Source organism: Varanus komodoensis, unplaced genomic scaffold (assembly GCF_004798865.1).
Source record: "Varanus komodoensis strain SLA01 unplaced genomic scaffold, ASM479886v1 scaffold1, whole genome shotgun sequence".
Classification (NCBI taxonomy): Eukaryota; Metazoa; Chordata; class Lepidosauria; order Squamata; family Varanidae; genus Varanus; species Varanus komodoensis.
Window position 1 is genome coordinate 58777975 of NW_025335268.1, and position 27629 is coordinate 58805603.

The 27629-nt window shown below is 40.1% G+C and overlaps 1 protein-coding gene across 3 annotated transcripts; it reads left to right on the top strand.

The window, feature by feature from the left end:
• Positions 1-323: 323 nt before the first annotated feature.
• BEND3 (BEN domain containing 3) lies at positions 324-27539 on the top strand. 3 transcript variants are annotated; one of them, XM_044426995.1, is made up of 5 exons: positions 13945-14108; positions 17140-17275; positions 19237-19290; positions 19515-19726; positions 22101-27539. In XM_044426995.1, the coding sequence occupies exons 3-5, from the start codon at positions 19248-19250 to the stop codon at positions 24318-24320; spliced, it is 2475 nt and encodes an 824-aa protein (XP_044282930.1). In that variant the 5' UTR covers positions 13945-14108; positions 17140-17275; positions 19237-19247; the 3' UTR covers positions 24321-27539. The 3 variants fall into 3 exon arrangements, with proteins under 3 accessions (XP_044282941.1, XP_044282930.1, XP_044282922.1); XM_044427006.1 differs by lacking the exons at positions 13945-14108; positions 17140-17275 and adding an exon at positions 324-789; XM_044426987.1 differs by lacking the exon at positions 17140-17275.
• The last annotated feature ends 90 nt before the right edge of the window (positions 27540-27629 follow it).

Consider the following 27629-nt stretch of genomic DNA (forward strand, 5'->3'; position numbering starts at 1 on the left):
AACAATCCACACACTATTCTACAGGTGTGTTTGAACATAGTACATAGCTTTCTCTTCAAGATTAAAATAAGTTAATGAAGCATAGAATGCCAGTAAATCTAAGTGAAAATGAAGAAATGATGTGATCACATAGGATTTGATTCCCTACCTTCAGGATTTGTTTTTTGTTTCAAACTGTTGCTTGTGATTTGCAGGCATTATAGTACCTTTCCCTTTCAAATTTTCCATGTCCATCTTGCTATGTGAGTGTTTGTGCACATACGCGTGCACGCACACACACAATTTAAAATCATTGTTACCTTCTGCCTTAGACAGAAGAGTACTTTGGCTCCCCCATGTGTAAGAGAGTCTTACGCTTCATAAAATTTTGACTGCTTTTTTAGAGTGTATCAATAGTGTATCAATGCCATTTTTTCCTTTTCTTTTTTATGACTATGCTTGGAAGAGAGAGGTCATTCTTTTTTCCCCACTTTTTAAAATTTGAACCATTTCTTTAAAATCAAAAAGTGTGATGCTTTAGTGCATTGTTTTAATGTAAAACCTGTGCACATGAATTGAACTTTCCGTGAAGACTTTTTAACCTTTCAAAAATGCTTTGGTTTGTACAATTTAGAGGTTTTGAGGGTTTTTTAAAATTCTAGTGATCAGCAATTCCCTAACAGTTATTAAAAATGTGGTGACATTTAAAAACATGTTTTACATTATGGAATAAACTTGATGATCTAACCATTATTTACCTAAACAGGAATGTGAAATAGAAAAATGGCAGAACCAGAACATTCTGAACCTGTAAGCATACCCTCATAGATATGTAAAGTAACTGGGACTTCCCTTGTTTATTTCTTGTGAACACTCACAGTGTTGAAATACTTAACACTTCCATGTTATCCTTCCCTGTACTTACTTCAGGTCGAGAACTGGGACTTGTATGCCTTTTCCTGCCCAAACTTGCACAGAATTGTGCTTTTAATTCATTGCCATGTATTCATGTAGCGGTAGAGCTGCTGTGGTACAGTAGTGGGACCCATCCCAGCAATTCAGAAGCAGCAAACCAAAGGATCATCACTCCTCTCCAGCCTCATTGAAAGGGTTCATTTGCTTTTGAGAGAGACAGAGAAATGTAGGCATTTTACATAGCTCTCTTTTTCCAGAAGGATGATTGAGAAATGAACCATTACCTCCTCCAGCTAGTTTGAAAGCTCTTCCAATTTCAGTATTGTCTGAATAGCGCTTCCTTCTTTGCATGTGCTCATCAGAGACTATTTTCCGTTATAGACATACACACAGGCACGCACTCTCCACTCCACTATTTATATCCTAGTTAAACAATGCCAGCATGCAGCAGTAAAAGGTGTGCATTTCATATGCAAATCAGTGGCAATAATTTTGTACAATTGCTTACTTGTTTGCATCATTATGCTCAACAGCAGCATAACAAAACGAATGCCCCAAAGAATGTTACCAGAATGGAGTTTTGTCTTGGCAAGTCCACCCTTCCATTCACATTTTAGCTAATAAAGCAGTTTAGTCATAGATGACAGAAATACATAGGCTGTATTCATCACTTCTTTTGGGGTAGTTTAAGCTTTAAATTGTTAGATTGCCACCCCAGTCCTAAAACTGAGGCCCAGCATATCTGCCTGCAATGGTAGATCAGCAGATATATTACAACAATGTAAAACCAGAGGCCCAGTTTGGATTACTCATCAGGCATGACTGCATGAGTGGCAGAATCATAATGCTTAATGTGTAATCTAGTTGAATTTATTACCCAACTGAGGATCCTTATGAAGTCAAAATGGCACCAGGATAGAGACAATGGAATGGAGTGTCCTAGAAGAAGACATGACTGAACAGGATCACACTAGATTGCAATATTTGGCTACTAATATCACTAGTAGGGTTTAGAATTTCCTTACAAATTAAGGTGCAGGAGGAAGTCAGAGCACCTCAGTTGAAGAACTGACTAATGTAGCTTTGGGACTGGGAGATCCAAAGGACACTCTGGGTTTGATAAATCACAGAGTTGGTTGATCTGATGCTACAGGAAAAAGCACCATCTGATCTTTCTGATACTACTAACCAATGTCCATCCTATAGATTAGCAAAAATCAAACAAGCAAACAAACAGTACAATAATATGGCTATCAATCCCATATTTAAATAAAAGTACATTACAAATATGGAGGTATAAATATTAAATTTATTGGCTATTTTATCCTGAATTCAATAGCTTTGTTGAAATTTTGACATGGTCTCAAATTATCAAATAATTTTTTGCTACCAAAGGATGTTGGACCACTTTAGTCAGGTCATGGAATTTGATTCCACAAACATTCTATGAATAATTCATTTTACTATATATTTCTGTGGCTATAGATATAATATCACAAGTGTGAAACAGTTTTGCTTGAACAACGTAGCAGAATACTTTCTGAATCATCTTATTCAAGAAGCGCTTCTGCGCATTTGAAATCTACAAGGCAAACGAAAGAAACCATTTCAGCATTTCCACACTAGGCAGAAAGACATCTGTTATATAACTGACTACCAAAGAGCTTGAAAAAGGAGCTTGGCTGGAACAAAAATATGACAACACATCAACAATGTGATACAGCTGCAAAAAAGTCAAATGCTATTTTAGACTGCATTAATAGAAGTATCACTTCCAACTCATGTGAAGTACTAGTTCCCCTTTACTCAGCACTGGTTAGGCCACTTCTGAGCACCACAGTTTAAGAAAGATGCATATAAGCTGGAAAGGGCTCAAAGGAGGGCAACAAGCATGATCTGGGGACTGGAAACAAAATGCTCTGAGGAGAGATTGAAAGAAATGGATGTGTTTAGCTTTGAGAAGAGAAGACTGAGGGAAGATATGGTAACACTTGACAAGTACTTGACAGGCTGTCACAAAGAGGAAGGCCAGGATCTCTTCTAGATCACCCTAGAGTGCAGGACACAGAATATTGGGCTCAAGTTGCAGAAAGCCAGATTCCAGCTAGATAGCAGGAATAACTCCCTGGCTGTTGGAGAGGTATGACACTGGAACCAATGACCGAGGGAGATTGTGAGCTCTCCCACACTAGAGGTGTTCAGGAAGCCCTTGCACAGCCAGCTGAGAGGGATGGTTAATTCAGAGTCCTGCACTGAGCAGGGGCTGGGACCCTGATGGCCCTCTGGTGCCTTCCAACTCTACTGGCCCCTCTTCCAACTCTATGAACATCAACATCACAGAATAATATCTGGAGGCAGACGGGTCAGTACTGTTATTCCTGCTGTAGCATCATTGAATTGAACCGGGAGAGAAGAACTTAACTCTTGGAGGTTGCCTGTGACATGCCAAGACATCATAGACCCATTACTGATCCCTGCACCAAAAGTACACTGTAGAACAGTCTTCCCCAGCCTGGTGCCCTCCAGGTATGTTAGACTGCAACTCCCATAATTCTAATAATTCTAGCGAGGATTTATGGGAGTTATAGACCCAGCACAGCTGGAAGACATCACATAGGGAATATTTCTCTAGAGACCCATCAAATGTGAACTCAGTTGAGTTATTACTAACTTTGCAAATCTATACAAATCTACTCAGAAGTTCAATTGTTAGTACATATGCTCAGGACTGCAGCCTTCAGAAGGTAATAGAGGAAGATTTTTCAGAGCAGTTTGGTTATACTGTGCCTTGCACAAAAGATTTCAAATTCTACAGAATATTGAGAAAGAAAATAAAATGGTGAAACTCTCCTTGGCAATAAATACATAACCAGCAGTTAGTTGAATCTTTCTAAACAGAACATAAGAGAGAAATGAAGGAAAATGTGGCATTCCTTGCATTAGCAAAACGAAATCAGTTTTAGAAAAATTAAGTATATTTTCAATGTAAGCTCATGAGCTAGGAAGTGTAACATAATAAAACTGGCCAACTGAAGCCTAAGGGGGCAGCAACATCTATCTTTCTACATCATCCTACAAGAGATCAACAAGGGTTCCAATTTGGCAGGAATCCATCAAAACAGATATGCTGCAATTTCTCCGCTTCCCTTGGTGATTACTATTACTTTTGTAATGGTCTTAAAGTAGTGACCCTTCCCCACATTTTCAGTCTTCACTTTTTCCTCTTCAATAACAACTATATAGAGTATGAAAGCACATAGCAACCAAATGAAATAGGTTTCCTTAAGTATCAAAGAGTAACTTTTTAGCCAAAGGTATTAAATAGGAAGCAGAAAACACTCCTGAATAAATGATTTGTGGAGCGCACATCCAAATGCTTTTGCTTTGCATTTTTGAAAGTTTGTGGAAAGCCAGCCTAAACTTACAATGTAGTCTACTGGCAACTTGTTTGCTTATTATTCCTGTTCCAGAGCTGTTAGGGGACAATATAATCACACTCCTGGATGGATAGCTGAGGCCCTGCAGGGCCCCTTCTGGGCTTGGGTCCCCTAATAGCAGCTGTGCCTGAGGCCAAAACTATAGCCTATAAAATAAGGTGGAACTCAGACTGGCAAATGTTTTCTCATTTGTGAAGCAGAGTTTGGCTTGCACAAGTTTCCTTTACTCCCCTACCCACCCCCCAATGTATGTGTAAATGTAAAGTGTTTTAGGTAGACCAAAATTCTGCAGAATTAAGTATAAATGCTTTAACCCATTACATGAGTAATGAATATAGGGGACCAAATGCAAAGGCAGGTAGTATTCCTGTACATTTAATAGTGTGCAGAGAAGGAAAGAATCCCAGCAATGCAGTTTGCCCATCAGAGGTTAGAGAAATTATAGCAGCTGCTGAAATTCAGTGTGTTCTAGAAGAATCATTTTCAGTAGACTGAGCTGTTTTTAAATCCAAATCTAAATCTCATAATACCTCACCCTAGTGTATAATGTTATGTTTAAATGCATTCATAATAGTACTCATTTTTCCAAATTTATACAGAGTATTAGCCAGATGACACTTGGACCAGATTTTGCACTAAAGTTATCAAATAATGATGTCTATACTAGAGTAATCTACTTTACATGCTGTCAAAAAGATAAAGAGAAAATGGATTTTCGTGAAAGGGAAATATGGAATCTGAAGAATTTGTGGATTCTAGCAAACAAGGGATGCCAAAATATGTAAATGAGCAAAGGGTGGAGATGAAAGACTAGCAGCAGCAGCAGCAGCAGCAGCAGCAGCAGCAGCAGCAGCTGCAGCTGTTACACCAATTACTGAGGAAGAATACAAGTAGGAAGCAAACATGAATGGAGAAGAGTACATAACACAAAGTAGCACACAATCCTGTCTGGTATGAAATAATTTCTCATTATATACAACAGATCAATATTGATTTTGATCATTCCTGTACCAAATACTTCTATTATTTCCTTTTGCACAGATGGGTAATATAGACTGAGAGTCATCGATCCAGCATACAGAACTTGTTTATAGGTCTCTGGATAACTGTAAATTTTGACAGCTGTGGGGCACAGTCCTATGGGGATATTCAGAACTCTCCTATGCAGAGCAAGAGGCAAAATTATACATTTCTTCTGCTCTGCAAAACAACTAATCAACTAAGCTGACTATGTTGTTTCAGAAGAAAGAAGGTACCTCCAGGTCATGTTATACCTTGTCAGTGGCAGTCTTCATCCCTACCTATCCCCTGAAACCCTCTCTCATCCCTTTCACCAACTCAATATGATTCTTTCTGTTATAGAAGAAAGGAGGTTCCAAGCACAGATCCCCAGTTCCAAGGTCAGAGTGCTGTTTCCAAACTCAGAGCTGGGAACCCTAACAATCCTATGATCAGCAGGCTAGAAAATCAAAATGGTGAAGATTCCTCCATAGAGGCACTAAAATTCCTGGTCCCAAAACCAACTTAGTCATGGGAGTATGCTATCATCCTCCAGACTGGAATGCTCAAACTGATCTTGGGATGGGAAATGAAATCAGGGAAGCCTCCAATAAAGGCAGACTTTAACTACTGGCACATTGGATAAATATATGCTTCAGTTCTGACAGACAAGTTAAATTTCTCAGTGTCCTAAACAACTGTGCCCTGGAGCAGTTGCTTGTAGAACCAACCAGAGGGGAGGCAATCCCAGATTTAGTTATAGATGGAGTTGATCAGGACATAATACAGGATGTAAATGTTCTTGAGTCATTAGGTAATAGTAACCATGCTGGCATCAGATTTAATATACAGTTAGGTGGAAGACTGCCTAAGAGGTTGAACACACATGTGTTTGACTTCAAACAAGGAAATTTCCCAAGACTAAGGGAAGTGGTTAAACAGAAGCTGAGAAAGGGAACCAAAAGATAGTAGTGACCAAGGAAGTTCTCAACCTTATTGATAATCTGAATGTCAGCAAATCACGTGGTTCAAACAATATCCATCCCAGAGTCCTTAAGTGACTAAAACATGAAAATGCTGTCCTTCTTACCAAAATATTTATTATGTCCCTAAAAACAGCTCTTGTACTAGAGGACTGGGAAATGGCCAATGTAACACCAAGTTTTTAAGGGGATCTAGGGGAATCTGGGAAATTACAGGCCAGTTAGCTTAATTTTCATTCTGGGTAAATTGTTTGAAAGCATAATTAAAGACAGAATCAGTAAACATCAGGCCAGTCTCTGATGAAGAAAAGTCAGCATGGCTTCGGCAAGCAAAGTCTTGTGTCACTAACCTATTGGAGTTTTTTGAGAATGTCAAGCATGTAAAAAAGGCAAACTTCATGCTAAGCATAATTAGGAATGGAATAGAAAGTAGAACTGCCAAGATATTATCCCCCCTGCACAAATCCTTGGTGCAACCACACTTCAGAGTATTGTGGTCTGTTCCAGTCACCTCACCCGAATTATTGAATTGTTATTGAATTGTTCAGCTTAGGAATAGGTGAGAAGAGACATGATAGAAGTGCTTAAAATTATGCATGGAGTGAAGAAAATGGAGAGGAAGCCCTTTCTTTCTCTCTCTCCCTCAGCACCTAATCCTGGGGTTATCTCCTGAAGCTGACTGGGGGGAAAGCTTTTGACAGATGAGAGAAAATACTTCTTCACTCAGTGCAACAAATACTTGAATTATGGAATGCAGTGCCACAGGAATTAATGATGGCTGCAGATCTAGAAGGTTTTTAAAAGGAATTGGAAAGGTTCAAAAAAGCAGAGATTATCTATGGCTACTAATATTACTGGCTATGTGCTACCTCCTTCACCAGAGATGGCATGCCTGCATACATCAGTTGATGAGGAGCTTGAGCAGGTGAAAGTCTTGCTTCAGCAATCCTGAGAGCAACTAATTGCCACTGTATGTACAGAATGCTGAACTAGATGGACCTTTGGTCTGATCCAACATGACTTTTCTATATCATCTAGAATCTAGATGCTCTTTAACACCCATCAGATTTATCTGCATATCACGTGAAGAGAAAACCATTCTACCTCTTTCACTACCACTGTTCATTCACATACCTCAGCCTCCAGCTAAGTATGGATGGGAATCTTGTTTAATTTCTTGACAAGAACTTACCAAATCCCACATTTTTTTTCAAAAGAGGATGGAAAGAATTTATGATTTAAAAAAAAATCATTGTAGGAGAAAGCAAAACTGACCGATTCAACTCTTACATCCAAGTAGAAGGATCTGCAATATCCATGCTTAGATCTTAAAAATCTGGATTTCAGTACCTGCACTCATTGTTCAATCACAGAATCACAGTACAGCTGGAAGGGGGCAGAGGACTATCAGGTCCAGCCTCCTCTCAGTGCAGGACTCAAAGTTAAACCATTCCTCTCAGATGGCTGTCCACTTGCATCTTGAGTGCCTTTAGTGTGGGATAGGCCACAACCTCTCTAGGTAATTGATTCCATTGTCATACTGCTCCAACAGTCAGGAAGTTATTCCTGATGTTCAGCTGGAACCTGGCTTGCTGTAACTTGAGCCCATTACTCCAAGCCTGTACTCTGGGAAGATCCTTGTCTTTGTGACAACCTTTCAAGTAATTGAAGATTGCTATAAATCTCCCCTCAGTTTTCTCCTCTCAAGGCTAAACATGCCCAGTTCTTTCACTCTCTCCTCATAGGACTCTATTTCTAGTCCCTGAACAATCCTTGTTGCCCTCCTCTGAACCCTTTCCAGCTTGTCTGCATCTTTCTTAAACTGTGGTGCCCAGAACTGGACACAGTACTCCAGATGAGGCGTAACCAAAGAACTCTATGGGGCATTGCACCCCAATCCACTCATTGCCTAATGCCCCCTCCACTAATTCCACTGTGCAAGTACATACATATATACACAACTTACATAACAGAGTTTCAACAGTTCTTAGAGGAAGACCCAAACCAGGCACAAAGGTTCATTTCTTGATCAGAAAAACTCTGTGGAACTCTCATGTGCAAGCAATGCCCCAGTCCAGAAAGGAGTGTTTCAATTTGCTCCCATCTCTGTTGCACAAAGTGCTGAATCTCTGTTGTTGGCAAGTTCACTTGCAGAACAGAATCTGTAGGGCCCAGTGCCCCACTAGATACTGCCCTGTATATTCAACCATGTTTGCTGGGCTGAATTTGGGTGGTTATCTTTTTTATCTGCCAGGGTCCTCATCTTTAAGTCTTGCAAGGCATGCAAGAACAGTATGTTTCTATCTGACCTGAAAAAAGGTACACCTATTAAATGTGGCTGGTATCTATAGGTGAGAATTATACCTGTAAGACTGAGGGAACAAGTATTTATAATAAAAGCGATGGAAGTGGACTCTTTGTGGGTAATTGCTACAAACTCCCAAATAAATATAGAGGCTGACATGTGAAAAAGGTCATGATGTTTGCTTACGGCCATATAGTAAAGGTTAAACTTGTTTAACATTTACATTTGTGAAATTAAAGATTTTATAGTATGATTTTATCAGATGGTAAACCTCCCAGAGAATTTGGGCTATTGAGTGGTATAGAAATGTAATGAATGATTTAATAAACAAAAGAAATAAACATGAAATTTGATGCTTTAACTACTGGATCATATTGGTTCATTTTAGAAATGCAGATTGGGGAGAGGAATAGGAAAAGAAATGTTTCATAGCATAACTAGTTTTTGCCTCAGAAAGATTATTCTAATTTGTAAAAGCAATACAAGCAATGTAAACAAATGTAAATTGGTTAATGCATCCAACATGCTACAGGCTAATCCAAATGTTTTAGACTGGCCTCAGATTCGGCAATCTTCCCAATGAGAGAAACCTTCCTTCAGTAATCAGAATGTATTAATCTCATCATGTCTTTTTCCACATAAAAATACATATTGTACAGAGTACTGTAATAAAATGCATGAAAACATTTTAACATCATGTTATAACATGATGTAGCAGCATGATATATTGAAGAAAATAATATTCTTCTGGCAATGCCCTAATAATAAGCCACATTCTACTAGTAATGTTATTTCAGTGTGAATTTTACCAGGAGGAAATCTCTTTGATAAATAACCACCCTGATAGGCTGTTTCAGTATGTGCATGTATCTCTATATATAGAATACAGATGTCCCAAAGAAAGAAAAGCTCACCAAGAGAAGTGCATTTCCTAGGAATTCCTCAGATGTATACTGGGTCTAAATTCAAAAGGCACTGTACTAGTGTAAAGAGTTTCAGTTATGGGGCACTATGGAAATGAAATAAATGATAATAAAGTTCCAACCACAATTAGCAGCAACACCAGGAATAACAATGAGTGGTTTCTATTACTATTAGTTTTTACTTATTAATTTGACTTTTATTTATTTATTGAATTTCTGTCGTGCCCCCTCAGCCAAAAATGGCTCTCAGGGTGGGTTACAAGATACATTGTAAAGTAACAAGCAAATAATATTATATTAACAATTATAAAACCACAGCACATCATAAAAACAGTTAACAGTAAAACCTCACAAGGACCTCTATATAACCACTAAAACATCATTAAAAGTACCATACCACTAAAAAATAAACACTGTAACATAAAATCCACAAAATTATCTGTAACAATTAAAATATTGAATAAATAAAATGGTCTTTGCTAGGCACTGAAAAGAGTGAAAAGATGACAACAGGCAAAACTCTTTGGGGAGCTGATTCCAAAGTTGGGGAGTCACTTCAAGAAGGCCCTTCTTCTTGTTACCTCATTCTTTATCTCCTTCAAAGGGGTCTCCTTAAGAATCTCGGAAGTTGACCTAAGGGCCTAGGTAGGCACATATGGAAAGAAGCACTCCTTTGGATATCTTGATCTTGAGCCATTAAAGGCTTTAAACATTAATGTTAGCACCTTGAATTGGGCCTGGACCTCAACTGGTAACCAATGGAGGTGTAGAGGACTGGCTTTATATGGTCATAGCTGCCAGTTTTCATCAGCAGCCTTGCTGCTCTATTCTGGACCGACTGAAATTTCCAGACCATCTTCAGAAGTAGCCCAACACAACATAGAGAGCATTGCAATAATCCAGACAAGACGTTACCAGAGCATGAACAACTAACAAGGTTCTGCCTGTTGCAACTGGTAAATCAGCCTGCTCCTGGCCGCTGAATCCCAGAAGAACCCCCAAGCTGCGAACCCAAACTTCAGGGGAAGTGCAACCCCATCTAGGACAGGTATGTTGTCACCCATTTGGACTAAGGATCCCTCCACCAACAGTATCTCTGGATTAATCCAGTCTTGTCTGGTTTAAGCTTCAGTTTATTGGTCCTCATCCAATCCATTATGAGGTCCAGGTCATGATTCAGAAAATCCACTGCCACACTTGCAACCCATGATAAAGAGATGTAGAGCTGAGTGTCATCAGCATACTGGTACTGATGACATCTTAGCCCACAGCATCACATGAGCTTTCCTAGCAGTTTCATGCAGATGTTAAATACATGGGAGAGCTGATAGAGCTCTGCAGAACTCCACAGCGAAAATGCCATGCAATAGAACAATAATCCTCCAGACAATCTTCTGTACCTGGCCAACCAAGTAGGAGCGGAAACCACTGCAAAACAGTGCCTCTAATTCCCAACCCAGCCAACCTGTCCAGAATGATATCATGGTAGATGGTATCAAAGGCCGCTGAGAGGCCCAGGAGAACCAACAGAATCACACTCCCCTATCTTTCTCCTGGCAAAGGTCATCCAACAGGGTGACCAAGGCAGTCTCTGTTCCAAACCCAGGCCTAAAGCAAAATGGAAATGGATCAAGATGCTCCATTTCATGCAAGAGTGCGCCTGGAGTTGCCCAGCAGCTTGCCCAAAAAGGGGATGTTAGTGACTGGTTTATAGTTACTCTGGGTCCAAGTTAGCCTTTTTTAGACGTGGTCTGATTACAGCCTCTTTTAATGAGGCTGGGACCACTCCCTCTCTCAATGAGACATTCACAGCCTCTTGAACCCAGAGACATATCCCCTGCTTTGTGTGACCAGCCAAGATGGGCAAGGGTGAAACATACAAGTAATAGGCCAAACCAATCCAAGCACCTTATCCACATCCTCAGGCCTCAGTAACTGAAACTCATCCAATAAACTTGGACCAGAGTTTGGTCTGGATACCTCTGTCCACAGAGTTGTACTAAGTGCAGTCCAACTCATCATGAATCCAAGCAATTTTCCTCTCAATGTGCTTTGCAAATTCCTCACAGTGGGCCACCAAGAGTTCCACCTTATCTATCTAGCCCTGGCTCAGTTTGTAAAAGGCCATGAACCACTCGAAATAGCTTCACTGGATGACACTGAGACGTCACAATGCTGGTGAAAACGAATAAACTCTTTGCTGCTCTCACCGCCACATAGTAAGCTCGAAAATGAGCTCTAAGCTGTGTTAGGTCAGATTCATCACAAGTTTTTCTCAACCTGCACTCTAGCCATCTTCCCTCCTGCTTCATCATCCTCAGCTCTGGTGTATACCAGCGGGCTGTCCAGGATCCATGCAGATCTTCCTTTTCTATCAAAAATGGCACTCAAGGTGGAGTGCCATTATGTTATTATTACATTTGGCACATAACAAATGTAGGAACTTCAAGTATTTGGCAGCATATAAATGGAAATATAAATAAATAACAGTAACATAACAGTAATAAATTAATACTGTTACTCCTCTTTCCCTTCTGAAACTGCTCATTATCTAAAATTTTGGTTGGAAGACAACAGGGTGAGAGGATAAAAATGAAGCAAGGGTATTGATGTTGTGCATAACTCAATGTAATTCTACATATTTAGGCATTCAGCGCAATCCTGTGCAGATTTACCTGAAAATTAATTTTCATTGGTTGCATTCAGGTTACATGACAACCAACCCTGCAGATAAGGTACACAAGGTGGGATGTTCATGTCACAACCTATAATATGCCCGAAATACCATCAGATTCAGCAAGGGTTATCCTTATTACTTCTCCCTCAGTCCTCTTACAGATACCCAGGAGACTCTGGAAGAATCCATGTTGTCTTCCATCTGTGGAGATTGTAGCCCATTTTTATGACTGGTATGGCTTCTCCCCCCACCACCCTTCTTTGGAGCTGCTGTCATTACTTCACCGCCTTTTTGTTCTGGGGGTTGTGTTTTTGGACTCAAGATTTACACAAATTTATTAATTTTTAAAGGTTATGTTGTTAATAGTTCCGAGTTGCAACTCCAATTATCCCTTGCTTTATTAATGCCAGGATAGCATTGGCTGTTAAAGTACAGGAGGCATCATTCTCAGACATTAACAAAATAAAGGTATAAATAGGTCAATTTGTTACTTTGCCTCCTATTTTACACTGAAAAGTGAAATAAAGAAGGGTGGCAAGTAGAGCACCCCTCTCACAGTGAGATCTGATTTTTTCTAAACACCTTTTACCTTTCCCACACTTTCCAAGATATCAAGATTCAGAAAACCAGAAAAGTGCAAGCAAGTCCGTTTGTGGGAGCAGCAGTCAAAATTGAGACCTCCTTTTAAAACAGGGTTTTTGACAGGGCAAATAAGGATTTTGTTTTGTTTTTGACAGGGACTTATGCAGTCATGAAATCTCTGGCCATGGAGGTTCAATGAGCAATCAAGGATAAGTTCATAAAAGTTTTTGCATCCATCCTACTGCTGTCCCATGCACTATTCCTTAAAAACAAGCATAAAAAGCAATTACAGTAAGCTAGAAACCCAAGAGGCAATATTTGCTCAAACAGCACCCAGGGTTGGCAAACTCTTCGTGTGGGCATTTTGGGGTCCTCCGGATGTTTCAGCCTACAATCCCATGATCCCTTACCAAAGGCTATACTGGCTATAGCTGATGGGAGTTGCAAACCAAAAGATCTGCAGGGTCACAAACTGCCCACCTCTGGCTTGGGGGTGGCAGGCAGAGAACAGGAGTAGTGGGGCAGGGCGACGCGGCCAAATGTTTGTTGCTCCGTTCAGGGTAGATTGTTCCTATCTTGGTCCCAGGTCTGCTTAGCCGCAACCTAGACCCGTATTAAAAGAAGTACTTAAAACCTAACGGGCATCGATCGCCCTCATTTTCTCTCCTTGTATTCCCCCACCCAAAATATGACTTTCTATAGCGTGGACGCCTCTCACAAGTTATGAACGTGGGTGTTACTACCCGTTGTTTTTGTGGCGTGACCGTTGGTGTGGAAACTGGGAGGGGCCCGGGCGAGAGCCGGAGGAGGAAGGAGCCCGAGACTGACAGACCGTCCCTAACGGCTCCTTCCACCAGGCACAGCCACGGGGAAGGGGCGGGACGCCCGAGCGCGCGCGGGCGGGCGCGCGGGCGGGGGAGGGGGTGTGTATGCCTGTGGACCGACAAGGGCCGCCGTATTCTCTCGCGCGCCGCAGTGCCTCGATTTAATCAGCCCGCTTCCCTCCCCTCCCCCTTCTCCCGCCCTTGTATATTCTCTGTCCCGGGTGGCCGCAGTGGATCCTCCGGGCTCAGTGTCCTTGTGCGGAAATGACACATGGTCCCGTCACGTCACGCGAGAGCGCAGCGGACCCCTCTCTCTCGCTCGCGCGCGCACACACACGCACACACACACTCACAAAGAGCTGAGGGGGAGGGGAAGACACGGGAGCCTGCCACGGTCGCTCTTTTAAAAAACACCACCCACCCGAGATCAAGGGGCCGGGTACCCCCCACCCTCCTTTTTCCACAGTGCCTAAGAAGGACCCAGGTAAGCCCCTCCCCCCTCCGAACTTTCTTCCGCGGAGAGGGTCGGCCCCACGGGGTGCGCGCGTGTCGCCTCGTTGCAGCGATGGTTCACTTGCTACCCCGAATTACTTTTGGCCGCTCTGTCTCGGGGAGGAAACAGAAACAGCCTCTCCCCCGAGCCCCCGCCCGGTGCCGCTTTCGCCGTTTGGCGGCTGTGGGAAGCAACGATGGCTGTGCCCCAAGGCTCGCCACCAGGCAGCCCGGGCGCCTCCATCTCCGGCGATTGAGGGGGGGGGCGGGGAGGCGCAGAATGCCGCCTCCTTTTCTTCCGCGCCCCTGTTTCCTGCCGCCACTTAGAGCAGCTCAGGAGGAGGAATGCGGCGGGATGATGGTGGGGAGCGTTCCGGAAGCTGCCGTCGGGGCGCGCTACCTAAAGAGGGCTGGCTCAAAGCGCGCTGTAGCGGGTGGGAGAGAGCCGAGCTGCCGCCGCCTTCCCTCCCTCCTCCCCAGCAGCTCTCAGGCACACCTCCCGCCTGCTCATGTTGCCTAGATACTGCTCCCCGATGGCCGACAGAAGACGCTTTTGCGACTAGTGTTGGGGCTTGAGCGAGCATCATCCCCTCCCCTCATAGCGGAATTCGTGTTTAAGCGCTTCAGCTTCTTTCATTGCTAGTCAAGTTGCGAGAGGAATGAAGCATGACGCCTCCTCCCTCTCCCTCGTCAGCCATTGGATTTTGGGAAGTAGTGGCCACGTGACCTGGCGACCAGCGCTTTCTGCTGCCTCGCGCTATTCAAGGGAGAAGGGATCCCAAGTTCCCGCGCGCTCCGTGCTGCCCTTTCCTCATTGGCCAACTTCCTGCCATTGTCCCTGCGTGACAGCAGTTCACGACGACTCTCTCCTGCTCCTGCCGCGAGGTATCAGACATACTTGCAGGAGAGATCCCTAATTCTTCATCTCCAGGCGTCTCGTTCTTCTCCACGCAAGATTTTAATCCATTCATAACGATAAGAAAGATGAGAGCCTTCTGAAACTCCAGTGCATCCTGCATTTGGGGGAAAGTGCCACTGGAGTTATTCTGGATCTAGGAGGTTACTTCTGGCAACAGGTTAATAACAAGTGGTCCTGAAGCACTCCTTCCTTTCTGGAGATGAAAGGGAGCTAGCTACACTTAACTGCTCCCCCTTAGAGCCCTTGCTTGTATAGATTAGACTACTGCATCAAATTACCATCATCCTTCTACTTGGATACAGAAAAATCGTTAAATAAATCAGCAGTGATGCTGCTGCCCTTCCACTCTCTTTCTCTGAATAGCATGGCAGGGAAGATACTGTATTTTTCACTCTATAAGATGCACCTGACCATAGGACGCACCTAGTTTTTAGAGGAGGAAAACAAGAAAAAAAATATTCTGAATCAAATGGTTTACTAAACTATTTAATAAACTATAACCGAATACAGTAATACCATATTTCAACCTTGTAAAGTGAACAGCAGTCAACAGTGGCATTAAGAACCATCATCACTGTCATTAACAAAAGAGAGACTTTAAAGTTCGAGTACTCTTCTAGTTTTCGTTGAACCCATAGATCTCATCATCACTAGAGTCAGACTTTATGAAACTCTGTTGCTCACAATCACTGACATCACTTTCTTAGTAGTGGAATTATTGAAGGAATCCACAATCTACACCAGTTATACAAGAGCTGCTGCAGACAATTCAATAACAATCTAAAAAAGCCTGTAATGTCCACGCTGCCCTACTAGTAAATAATAAAAAAAAACTTCTGACAAAAAATGAGATATTGTATGGTAAATCAAACACACAGCAGACTAAGTAGCCTTTGAAGAATAAACTTCATGCACGAAGGTAATGCTGTTCAAATACCCACTGATCCTAAAAAAAATGTGTCTGATCAACTAACAGATAACTGATCCATGGAAAGCTGCCTGAGAATCACAGGCACATTCCCCATCACTTCCCCATGGGCTTCATTAAAAGACGGGTTGCCATTTGAAAACACACACCGACCTGTGATTAACAGCTCTCACCCTCTCACCTGTGCCGGAGGAGGGAGGCGGAGCCGAGCGCATGCCGGCCAGGTGGTGCCACGTGGGGCCGGCAGTGTGCCGGCGGTGGTCTTCCGGGCAGCGTGATGGCGGCAGGTCTTCCCAGGCGGTGGGGCTGAGCAGTTTCCGGGCAGTGGGGGTGAGCAGTCCGTCTCTCTCTCTGCGGCTGGCGGGTTAAAGCCCACGGCAGCGGCTCCTCTGCACCTCTCCCCCTGAGCGGCACAGCTCTCACCTGCGCCGGGGGGGCGGAGCAGGGCACGCCGATTGTGTACCGGCCAGGTGGTGCCACGAAGTGCAGGTGGCCGGCAGCGTCCCGGGCATCGGGCACACACACATTCGCTCTATAAGACGCACAGACATTTCCCCTTACTTTTGAGGGGGGAAAAAGTGCGTCTTATAGAGCGAAAAATACGGTAATTCAAATTGAGAGCCTGTTGCTGGTGACAGGCTCATCTACGCTTTTCCTGCAGGTGGCAGAACTGTAAGGATTGCATATTCTGTACCCAGTTCTAGCTGCTGCAGTGCCCAGAGAGCATAAAGGCAAACCACTTTCCTCTTCCGTTGCACCTCTGCTTATTTCCTTGCTTGCAAGCCATCTCATTGAAATATGGGGAGTTAAGGTTTTACCTTTTGAGGCTAAGCAACAGTAGTATGTTTTGTATTATTATAGTTACTGGGCATAGTACTGCTTGATTTTTCTTGTGGGAAGTGAAAACAACACAAGGACATTACATCCCTGGGTTGTATGCTGTTGCTTCTGAACCCAGGCTTCTGTTTTGTTCCCCATAAACCAGAAAAACAACCCTATGGGTTATTTCTCTGGCTTGTAAGTGGAGAAGCAAGCGACAGGGCCAGTTTCAGACATAATGCTAAACAAGAATATGCCTCTGAGTAGACACGAGTAAAAATCAAGTTTTAACTCATTATAAGGCCAAAAGGCATTGTGATCTAAAAAGGGTACAGTGCGAAACTACATTTCTTGCAGCTCTCTCAAGTCCAAGGACAAAAAGAAAAACAACTACCACCCTGTGAAATTGACTGACCCCGGCCTTACTATCTCTTGAATCTACTCTGATGGTGCTTAAGAAACTGTTACATGTGCATTCTTTCCTGACAGAAAAGTAAGTGTTCTGTAACAGCATTGGCAAAATGCTTGATAACATGGAACACTAGTTATTGTATGTGGTCAACTGGACAGGTATCCAAAGATATGTGAACAGTACATCAGGATTTCTCATTTCAAATACAAGTATTATGGAAGAAAGCTTTTTCTGAAGGTTTTCTAATGAAGCAGATATGGATAAAGAATGACAGTTACTGTTCCCATATATCTAAAGACTGATAAGCAATGACTAATCTATGACATAATAGTTTCTACTTATTTTAGATACATAGTTGCCTGTATATCTGTGCATAATATGTCTAGAAATACATATTTCCTTGTGGAAATTAATTTGCAAAAAGGCTAATTTTGGGGTTTTAGGAAGCAGTGACATTATGAACTTCATCAAAACAATCCAGAAGCCTCTGATTTAGTAGTTTATAATGTACAGGGAAAATCCAATCTGTTGGTGCTCAGTACTATTAGAGTACTGAACTAAAAATTTAAGCAAACTGCCTATCTCAAAATCTGCCTTCAAGAAGAAACAGAAATCAGGAGCTACCTAAGGATTCATACATAATAGAATTTAGATGAGTAGCTCCAAAAGGAGGCTACAAAGTGGGGGTCAGTAGGCTAGTGGCTCCTTGGGCATCTAAGTAATTGGAATAGATTTGCACTAATTCTTTTTCTGACAGTACCCCAATGAACTAATTCTGAAACTGACCTGGAATTTAACAGACCAATCATTTATATGTCTACTCAGAACTAATTCCCATTTGTTTTAATGGGTTTTACACCCTAAACCGCTGGATTAAATTGACTCCTGAAACTGTTGGATTCTTTATTTGTTTCTGGTACTACTTCTTGTGTGTTCAGAGAGATAGCAGCTATTTTAGAATCCAGTATTCTGCACACAATTCTTCTCCAAAGACAAGTCTGTGACCCTGCTTTGAGAACCTGCTCTTATATTTAAAAAAAGCAGTAAATTGCCTAAGTATACTTTGTCTATAGAATTATTTAAAATACTTGCATTCAATTGATCTAAAGCTTAATTGCATACTACCAAAAGATAATTTTCAATATGCTGTCATCATTGGTCCAATAAGTTTTAGAAACATAATCTGAGACAACTATTTTTTGGACCAAAAGTCTTTAGGCTTTAATCCTGTGTATACTTACCTGGCTGGGATAAGACCCCTGAGCACAGTAGGATTTGGTTCCAAATAAGCATGCATAGGATTGCACTATGAAATACTGGAATTTCAGTTTATATAGAAAATTATTTTGAGCTTACATATTTGGAGAAAAAAATAGTAACTGGGATTGCATGCCTACTTGATGCTTGTTTGTTCAAGTCAACGAATATTTTGTCTTCTTGCTTAAAGCCAATAATTAGGAGGTTGGAACAAACGCTGTAGGTTGGATTCAAAGTTTTGTGGCTGGTGTTCCATTTATGGAAAAGGTGTCTCTCAGTTCTCTATTCTCCTTGCCCCTGTACTCCCCTAAAATTGCTCCAAACAATTGGGAATTCTCTATAAAAACATGGCAGGTAAAAGAAGAAAACTGCAGTGGGATTGGAGAAGCATAAAACATTGTCTCCCACTCATTTCTGTTGTGGATGCTCAAATGGAAGAACTTCTATTCAATGAATGACTTTGTTGGATCCAAGCTCATGTATATCACAAATATCAGTGCATTATAATTTTGTATTATGTGAACATTTTACAACATTTGTGAAGGATCCATCTTCTTAATCCATAACAACCCATCTTTTCAGAAGCTTTCATGAAATCTTAACAATGGTTTCCTGCACACATAAGAAAGCCAGTGCTAAGTCCTCTTTTCATTCCATAGATTGGCAGCAGAGATACTGGAGTAGTTGGCTTTACATTATGCATATGACTTATCTCTTCAAAACTGTGTGAGGTTTTTTGTTTGCTTGCTTGCTTATTTCTCTGTTTTGTATGTTTGTTAATGTAGAGGAAGAGAATATGAATTCTGCTGAATTATTTGATGATGAAGACAATGCTGAAGGTAGTGTTCTACCTTTATTATATTTTCTGGGCAGATGAAAGTACTTATAAATATAACCTATATCAAATAAACATGTTAATATAAACATTGTGATACCTTCATGAGTGGTATGTAATATGAAATATGGTATAGGAGAAGGATCGTACACCAGAACATTTGTCTAGAATCAATAGCGTAATTAGGTTCCTGTCAGTGTCTCATTTTTATCATTTTTTCTGTTTCAGTTATCAAAAGTATTATGAAAGTAGAAATGGACAAAGAAGATGAAGTCTTAGATTGCTCTGTAATTTCAAGACCTGAAAAAAATTCATTGGATGGTTTAGTGACTTGTCTGCAAGATACCAACAAACGAAAACGGGCCTCATTTGGCTGTGATGGGTCAGGAAGCCACCAAGAAATCCTACCAAGTGTGAAAAAAAGAGGATTTACACAAGAGGTGATTCCTTTCCATTAGATTTTAACAGCATCTTAGATTCGTAACTAACCCTTTCAGGTTGGCCAGCTGTTAATGTATTTCGTCAAAGCTAGTTAATTCTTACTCTGAAATGTTTAATAGTCACTGGGCATATTGCTTTACTAGCAATTATACACACAATAATACACATAAAGCAATTATATACACATTTATCTAAAAAACTAAAGATATAAAATACCCCGTAGAGATACCTTACTAATTAATTAGGTTGCAGCACAATGCTATTTTTATTAAGCAAAATTCATCAGGTATGTACAGTAAGCTGAGAACATGGTGAACTGGACTTTGCATGTGAAAATGTATGACTTACATCTGTAATAGAGCTTTGTACATTTTTGCTGTACTGATTAATATGGTTATTCTTCTGGATTTCATCTAAAATTATCTACAATTCCGTTTCTATTCATACTTAGAAAGTGCCAGTGTGCTCCATGAAATTTCCTTCTGGCACTGTAAAAATTTATGCTCCAAACAACACTTCCAGGACTGATTTTTAGGTGACATTTTGTACTTTAGTACTGATAAGCAGATGGAAAATTCACAGACATTGCATTATATATGAAGAGTGCATATGAATTTTACTTACTTGTTAAGACTTGCATCCCAAGTTTGCTCCCACCAATAAGAGCATCTTGAGGAGTTCCACTTGCAAGATGCTCTCACCAGTAGAATGGAGGGAGCAGTTTTCTCAAATTTCTTCTTCCTTTTACAGCCGCTTATGTCTCCTGGTGTGTTGGAGGACCATCTGAAAGGTGCGGGGGTCAGCATGGGAAGGCAGGAATCAGCAAAAACTGCCTCTCTGTTACTTCGCCCCCCCCCATGTCAGTGGGATCCCATTCATACACTTTTAAGATCTAAGCTTAAGTTAGTTTTTATCTTGCGTTACTTTCTTAAGTCAAAATTTTGCAAGGTGCCTTACAAATCAATAAATTATCAATAAAACATAAACATGACAAATATAAAAACAAATCTATGATGTGTTCAACAAGGGCTCGATTCATGAGTCAGTTGCTGTTTCCATGAATTTTAAAAGACTATAGTTTATACGTAGATGTAGCTATATCTGAAGTGACACTTGAATGGTTTATGCCTAAATATCTGAAGCTAGGTTTTTAAAAGATTACTTATATTAAAGAGTATATGCCACCTCTTTTGAAAGTGCCTACACAAGGTAGCTCAAAGCAATTTTTTAAAAAGTAGTTCATAAATAGCTGCCCTTGTTACCCAAAATGTATTCAAGTATTTATTCAGGTATACACTTTGCCACTGCAAGTGCGATATAGAGGCTAGAACATTAAACTGGGACTAGGATATGCAGGTTCTATTACCCACTCAGCCATGAAACTCATTGCGTGACTTTGGGCTAGTCACTGCCTTTCAGCCTAACCTAATTCACAGGACTATTGTGAGGATAATATGGAGAGAAGGATGATCATGTAAGGTGCATTGTGCTCTTTGCAAGAAGAAAAAAGGTGGGATACAAATATATATAATAACAGTAATAATACAAAATAGAAATAGAAAAGGTTCCCATCATTTTTAATCACTCTCCCACAGAGATTGATCCTTCTTATATAGTGAGGCTTTGGGAATTAGAATAGAGTTATTCTAATTTTCATGAGAAAATTGGGAGCGTTTGCACTGTTCTTAGTGGAATCATAACTTGGAGGTTCCTTTTTTATCATGTTAAGATGGGAGTACTTAATCTTTACTTTTTGTCTTTATAGTTTTAAAATATATATTCAATACCTTTAGTTCATGAATTTTTCCAATAGCAAACTGAAAACAAAATCAATATGATTAGATTTTTAAAGTGTGAATTCTTGCATGTTTTTGAATTCTGTATTCTGTAATTTATGTTGATGTTGTTGCTTCAAAGCAAAATAAGTTTGCAGCATAGCCAGCTGTCATAGAGTGAATTAAAGAAGAAACCACATAATGCAAATTGTTTGTATTAACTAGATAGATCCCGTATCTTTTCTTTTGTAACTTATTCCAAATCTATATACATGGTCAGATATAATAGCCTCAGTTTGCTTTCAAAGATACTTCCGTGTGGAATTTTTGTACACTTGCCTTGATTTATAATATTAGAAAGCATTGAATCAGAAGTAGTGCATTGCATAGTGAAATGGTATGGAGACTCCAAAGAAGTTTATGGACTCCTAAATAATGTCAGGAGGCCATAAATTGTGCCCAAAGGGCAAATCCAGCCCTTTGCCAATATTTTATCCAATTAATCTGCTTAAAATTAGGGATTTTTTTAAAAAAAATCTATTCCATAAGGACAGATGATTTGTTTAAAAATACTAATAGCATGTTTGTTCATTGAAAGGGACTTATTACAAACCTGAAGCACAGAGATGCATCACCTACTCAAGAAGATGCAGAACAGCCAAACAAGAGCAAGAGTGTAACATGGGCTTGTGAAGAAGAAGCTTTGACTAACACAGTCATGCCATCATATAAAAAACCTTTGTATGGCATTTCACACAAAATTACAGAGAAAAAGACAGTGCCTGGAACTGAGCAGTTCTCATCCTATGATTTGTTTGAAAAGATTAATCCTAGCAGTCCCTCCAGTCTTCGGACTTTGAATGAGCAACGCAAAAGAGATACAAATGCTATTACAGCTGCAGGTTCCGAGTCTGATCCAAATATATATTCCTTGATACAAAAAATGTTTTACACACTGAATACCTTAAATTCAAATATGACTCAGCTTCACAGCAAAGTAGACCTGCTATCACTAGAAGTCAGTAGAATTAAAAAGCATGTCAGCCCAACAGATACAGTAGCAGAATTCAGACCACCTCCTGAATACCAACTCACTGCATCAGAACTCAAACAGATCATGGACCAGAGTACATCAGGTGGAGATTTGGCTTGCCGATTACTTGTACAACTTTTCCCAGAGCTCTTCAATGAGGATGAGTTAAGCAGGACCTGTAGTACATGTGGTTATCTTAACAAAAAGAAACTTGAGTCATTACATCTGCAACTCATCCGAAATTATGTGGAAGTCTGTTATCCTTCTGTGAAGAATTCTGCTGTTTGGCAGACAGAGTGTTTGCCTCAGGTCAATGACTTTTTCAACAGCTTTTGGGCTCAGAGGGACATGGAAAACAGTCAACCAGATATACAGCCCTCCAGTTTTTATGAGACTGATCAGGTTATTGATGATAAGGAAGATGAAGAAGCTCAACCCATGGAGAGGAGCAGTTCTGTTGCCTCTGAATGGGTATTTGATGCTCAGGATATAAATGAATTTTTAGATGAAGCTTCCTCTCCTGGAGAATTTTGTGTCTTTTTGCTACACAGGTTGTTTCCAGAACTGTTTGATCACAGAAAGTTAGCTGATAGATACAGTTGTTATGGAGAATGTGGGAAACAAGAGCTTGATCCTCAGAGACTTCAGGTAATCCGCAGGTACACAGAGATATATTTTCCTGCTATGCAGGAGAGAAAGGCCTGGTTACAGCATTGTGTTCAGCGAATAAATGATGAACTCGAAAATATGTATCTAGATGACAGTGAGAATGAACAGATGAGAGAGGATTGCTATGATTCTTCAAGTTTACCCGATGATGTGTCTATTGTAAAAGTGGAAGATAACTTTGAATATGAAAGGCCAGGGAGAAGGTCAAAGAAGATTTGGCTTGTCCCAATAGACTTTGATAAGCTTGATATTCCTCCCCCTGATTTTGAAGTCCCTATTTCAGACTACCTGTTAAGCAAAGAACAGCTTAAAAATATATATGAAAGCAGCTTGTCTATAGGCAATTTTGCGTCTCGGTTGCTAGTTCACTTATTCCCTGAATTGTTTACTCATGAAAATTTAAGGAAGCAATATAATTGTAGTGGCTCTCTGGGCAAGAAACAGCTTGATCCCATTAGAATTAAATTAATTCGACACTATGTACAAATGTTATACCCAAGAGCCAAGAATGATAGAGTGTGGACATTAGAATTCGTTGGGAAGCTTGATGAAAGATGTCGTCGCAGAGATACAGAGCAGAGACGCACATACCAACTGCAACGAAAAGTCCATATGCCAGGGCCTGAAAGGAGAGAATTTCTGACCTATGCAATAAACTCAGAAAGATTTAAAGAAGAATTTGAAGGACCGCCATTGCCTCCAGAAAGAAGCAACAAAGATTTTTGCAAGATACCACTTGAGGAGCTTATTGTTCCTCCTCCAGACTTTCCTGTGCCTTCTCTGTATCTGCTGTCTGATAAAGAAGTAAGAGAAATAGTACAGCAGAGCCTTTCAGTTGGTAACTTTGCTGCCAGGCTTCTAGTTAGACTTTTTCCAGAGCTCTTTACTTCAGATAACCTCAGACTGCAATACAACCATTCAGGGGCTTGTAACAAAAAGCAGCTTGATCCTGTCAGACTGCGACTAATCCGTCATTATGTTGAAGCTGTTTATCCTGTTGAGAAAATGGACGAAGTGTGGCATTATGAATGTATACCAAGTATTGATGAAAGATGCAGACGTCCTAATAGAAAAAAGTGTGACATATTGAAAAAAGCCAAGAAAGCAAAAAAGTGATGGGATCTCATGAGTTTCCAAAGATGTTGACTACTTAAATTATTTTGAAGCAGATTGAAAGGTCACTCTGTTTTAGACTGAGACTACTCAGTATATTCACTCAGCACTAGGACAGTTGACCAGTAAAATTATTCTGGGCATATGGGAGGTACAGTCCTGTAGGAATGTATCTTACAAATCAATCCTATTGCAATGAATGCCTAATGTGAGAGAACATGTTTTATAATGGTATGCCTTTATATAGGCAAGGTTCTTGATAGATGGTGCCCTTACTCCCTACCTAGGTACACAGCAAGGAACTATAAATTATTAGAGATGATCCAGTAATATCTCATTTAAATATAATATTCATCAGTGGAAACAAATTACATAGCTTTTAAATTTGTAATTGATTTTAACAGTAAGTAGTTTTCTGCTCTTTAAGGCAATTTTCATTAGGTACCTTTAATCAATCATTTGGAAATTAACCAGTTTTTTTAATCTTTCAAACATGTAGTTTTTGAAGTGCCACACTCTTTGAAAAGAGTAGAAAATCAAGATAGCTTCTTTGCTAATCATAGCTATTCCTTGTATTAGTTTGAATATCAGAAGAATGAAACTATTACAAAATCAATGGAAAATTAGAATTTTTCTTTGACAGTTTTCCATTTTGTAGTTGAAGTGTATAAATGTTAAGATTATGATCATGGCATTATTTAATAAGTGTGTTTATGTTAAGATTGTAGAAGTGATGCTTCAGTTTTTATTCATATAAGTTATTTTATTGTCTTCCGTGTGACCTCTTGATAGAAAAAACTACTGCTATGAGTAGAGGTTGTAAAACAGAATCCTGCTCTGTATCAGTAGAACATGGTGCTATTACTTGTTCTCACTATTTGCAGCATAAGTCTTACATGAAGTGATACTTGAATTGAAGAATGTACAAGAGCATTTAAGCCCATTTTGTCAGTAAAATTACTGCAGCCTTTCAAATGTTTACGATATTAAATATATGTACCTATTTGGAATTATGTATACCAAGGGCCCTTTCCACTGTATGTTGATTTTATATCTCCTAGTATAGTAGCACTCAGAAAATTTTAATATCATGGAGACGATGAACTTTTCTTTCATTAGTTAACCTTAACTAATAGTTAATTTGGAATCACTTTTTATACAGTTAACTTCAGTTCAGGTAATCAGAATCATTGATTGTATGTTTCCATTAAGAACAGCCAAACTCCAATTTTTTTGCCTTGAATTTCATGGAGTTTGCTGCATCATGTCAAGACTTTATTTTCCTCTTTCTTTGGTAATCATGAGGTTCTCATGACAAGGAAGAATAAAATCACTTGCTCCAAACCATTGTTTTCTTACTGGGTTTCTTCTAGAGAAACTTACCTGCAATTTAATTCTGTTGAAATCAGCAATGACTAACATATTCGATTCACTTGTCCCATTGATTTCAGGATGACAAAATTATGCATTCAAATAGTTGGATTTCTGAAAAGTCCATGGAGTTCTCCAGCATTCAGTTCAGTGAAGGAAACCAATCCCTCTCTGTGGACTACACACATAATAGCTTCATGTGCGCATTGTATTCTGGACTGGGATGTTTGTCTGAAGCTAGTAACAATGATAACCTAATACTAGTCATTTCTGATCTGACACACTCATTTGATACTTAATGTTAGTGATGTTAATGTAGATCAAGTTATCATATATTGAAATACAATTTATATGTTAGCAGCTGAATTAAATGTGATATTTTAGTACCAGTTTTAAGACTATGTTGCTTCCATTATTACACTGATAGCCTTTTTTAAATGCCAAGAATGGTCTGGCTCTACTGAGACTACTTACTGGTAGTCAGCTGCTAACCAGTTTCCCTTATGAGTTAGCAACAGCATCCTAAAAGCGCATGTGTAGGCCCCATCAATGAACTACCTGCATCCTAATCAGAGCCAAAAGAACAGTTTTCCAAAGATAGTGATCAAAATGCTTGCATTTTCTTTTATATCAATACACACTTAGCAGAATGAATCTTTCAAATTATGGGAGCATTGTTTTAGTTGTGTGCTATCTAGTAACACCAACTTCTTTGAACAGCAAAATATCATGAAAATGGCAAGTTAGTTAGTCTTAATATGTAACTATATTTGTTCTGTAATTCAAACTCTGTATACATATATATTTTTGTAGTTTGCTGTGTCTCTGAAGTAGCAGCCCTTAGGGGTAACTTGAGTCTTGTCCATTTTAGAGCACTGGAAAGGGTTTCTTTGTAAAAGCTGAATTAACATCAATGGTTTTGACAAAATGATGTGATGAAACTAACAGTGCAGTCCTACAGGTGTACACAGAAATAATCATTATTGATTCAGTTCTCATGATCAGCACAGTCCACTATGGCTTATTTAAGTTGTGCTGGGTTGCAGTACATGCCAGTGACTATACTTGAATACTGAACAACCCACATGCTGTTTTGGGGTTGTAGGTAGGTAGTCTCTCCAACAACCCTACCAGATTTGGATGGCATGGTAAGCCACAGCAATTGCCCACTGCAGCTTAAACATTAGGGATGCAGTTGGCGCGGTGGTTTAAACTGTTGTGCTGCTGGGTTGGTTGATCCAAAGGTTGCCAGTTCAAATCTGCACAATGGGGTGAGTTCCTGTTGCTCCGTCCCAGCTTAAATATTAAAACTGGCCCCCAGCAAGCACTACAACCCACCATTGTTCAAATAAGCCACTGTGGTTGTAACAATCATGAACTAGCCCATTGAGTTCATCAGAACATGATCTCTGATGTCTATAGGATTGCTCATTCTCTCTAGTTTTGATAACATTTTAAATACTTGATTGGGTTTAGAGTAACTTTTATCCCATATGATTTGGTGAGGAAATACAGGCTGCCTGATTCACTGGAAATTAGTAACATTGTACTGAAGCATCAGAGTGCTATTTCTCTTAATACCAGTAAACTATGAATTGTGTAAACTTAGAGCTGCTATATGTCATAACAATACTTCAGAAGCAACACATCTGAAAAATGAGAAAGCATCTGACTGGCAAATATCTTTGAAGATGATGTCCTCAAAGGGGCCTCTCCTGTAGATCTTCTGCCAAATTTCATTTAATAACATTTTATACAGATCTTAACATATACCACATGCTATTGTAGGAAACATTGGTTGTTTCCATTGTTAATGAGTGATGAAGCAAATTAAAGGCATGTTACATCTCATTCTCTTTCATTACTGTAAAAGGAAAACTGTAAATAATCTTCATAACAGAGAACCTTATGGTTGCTAGACTGAGAAAACAGTTTTCGAAG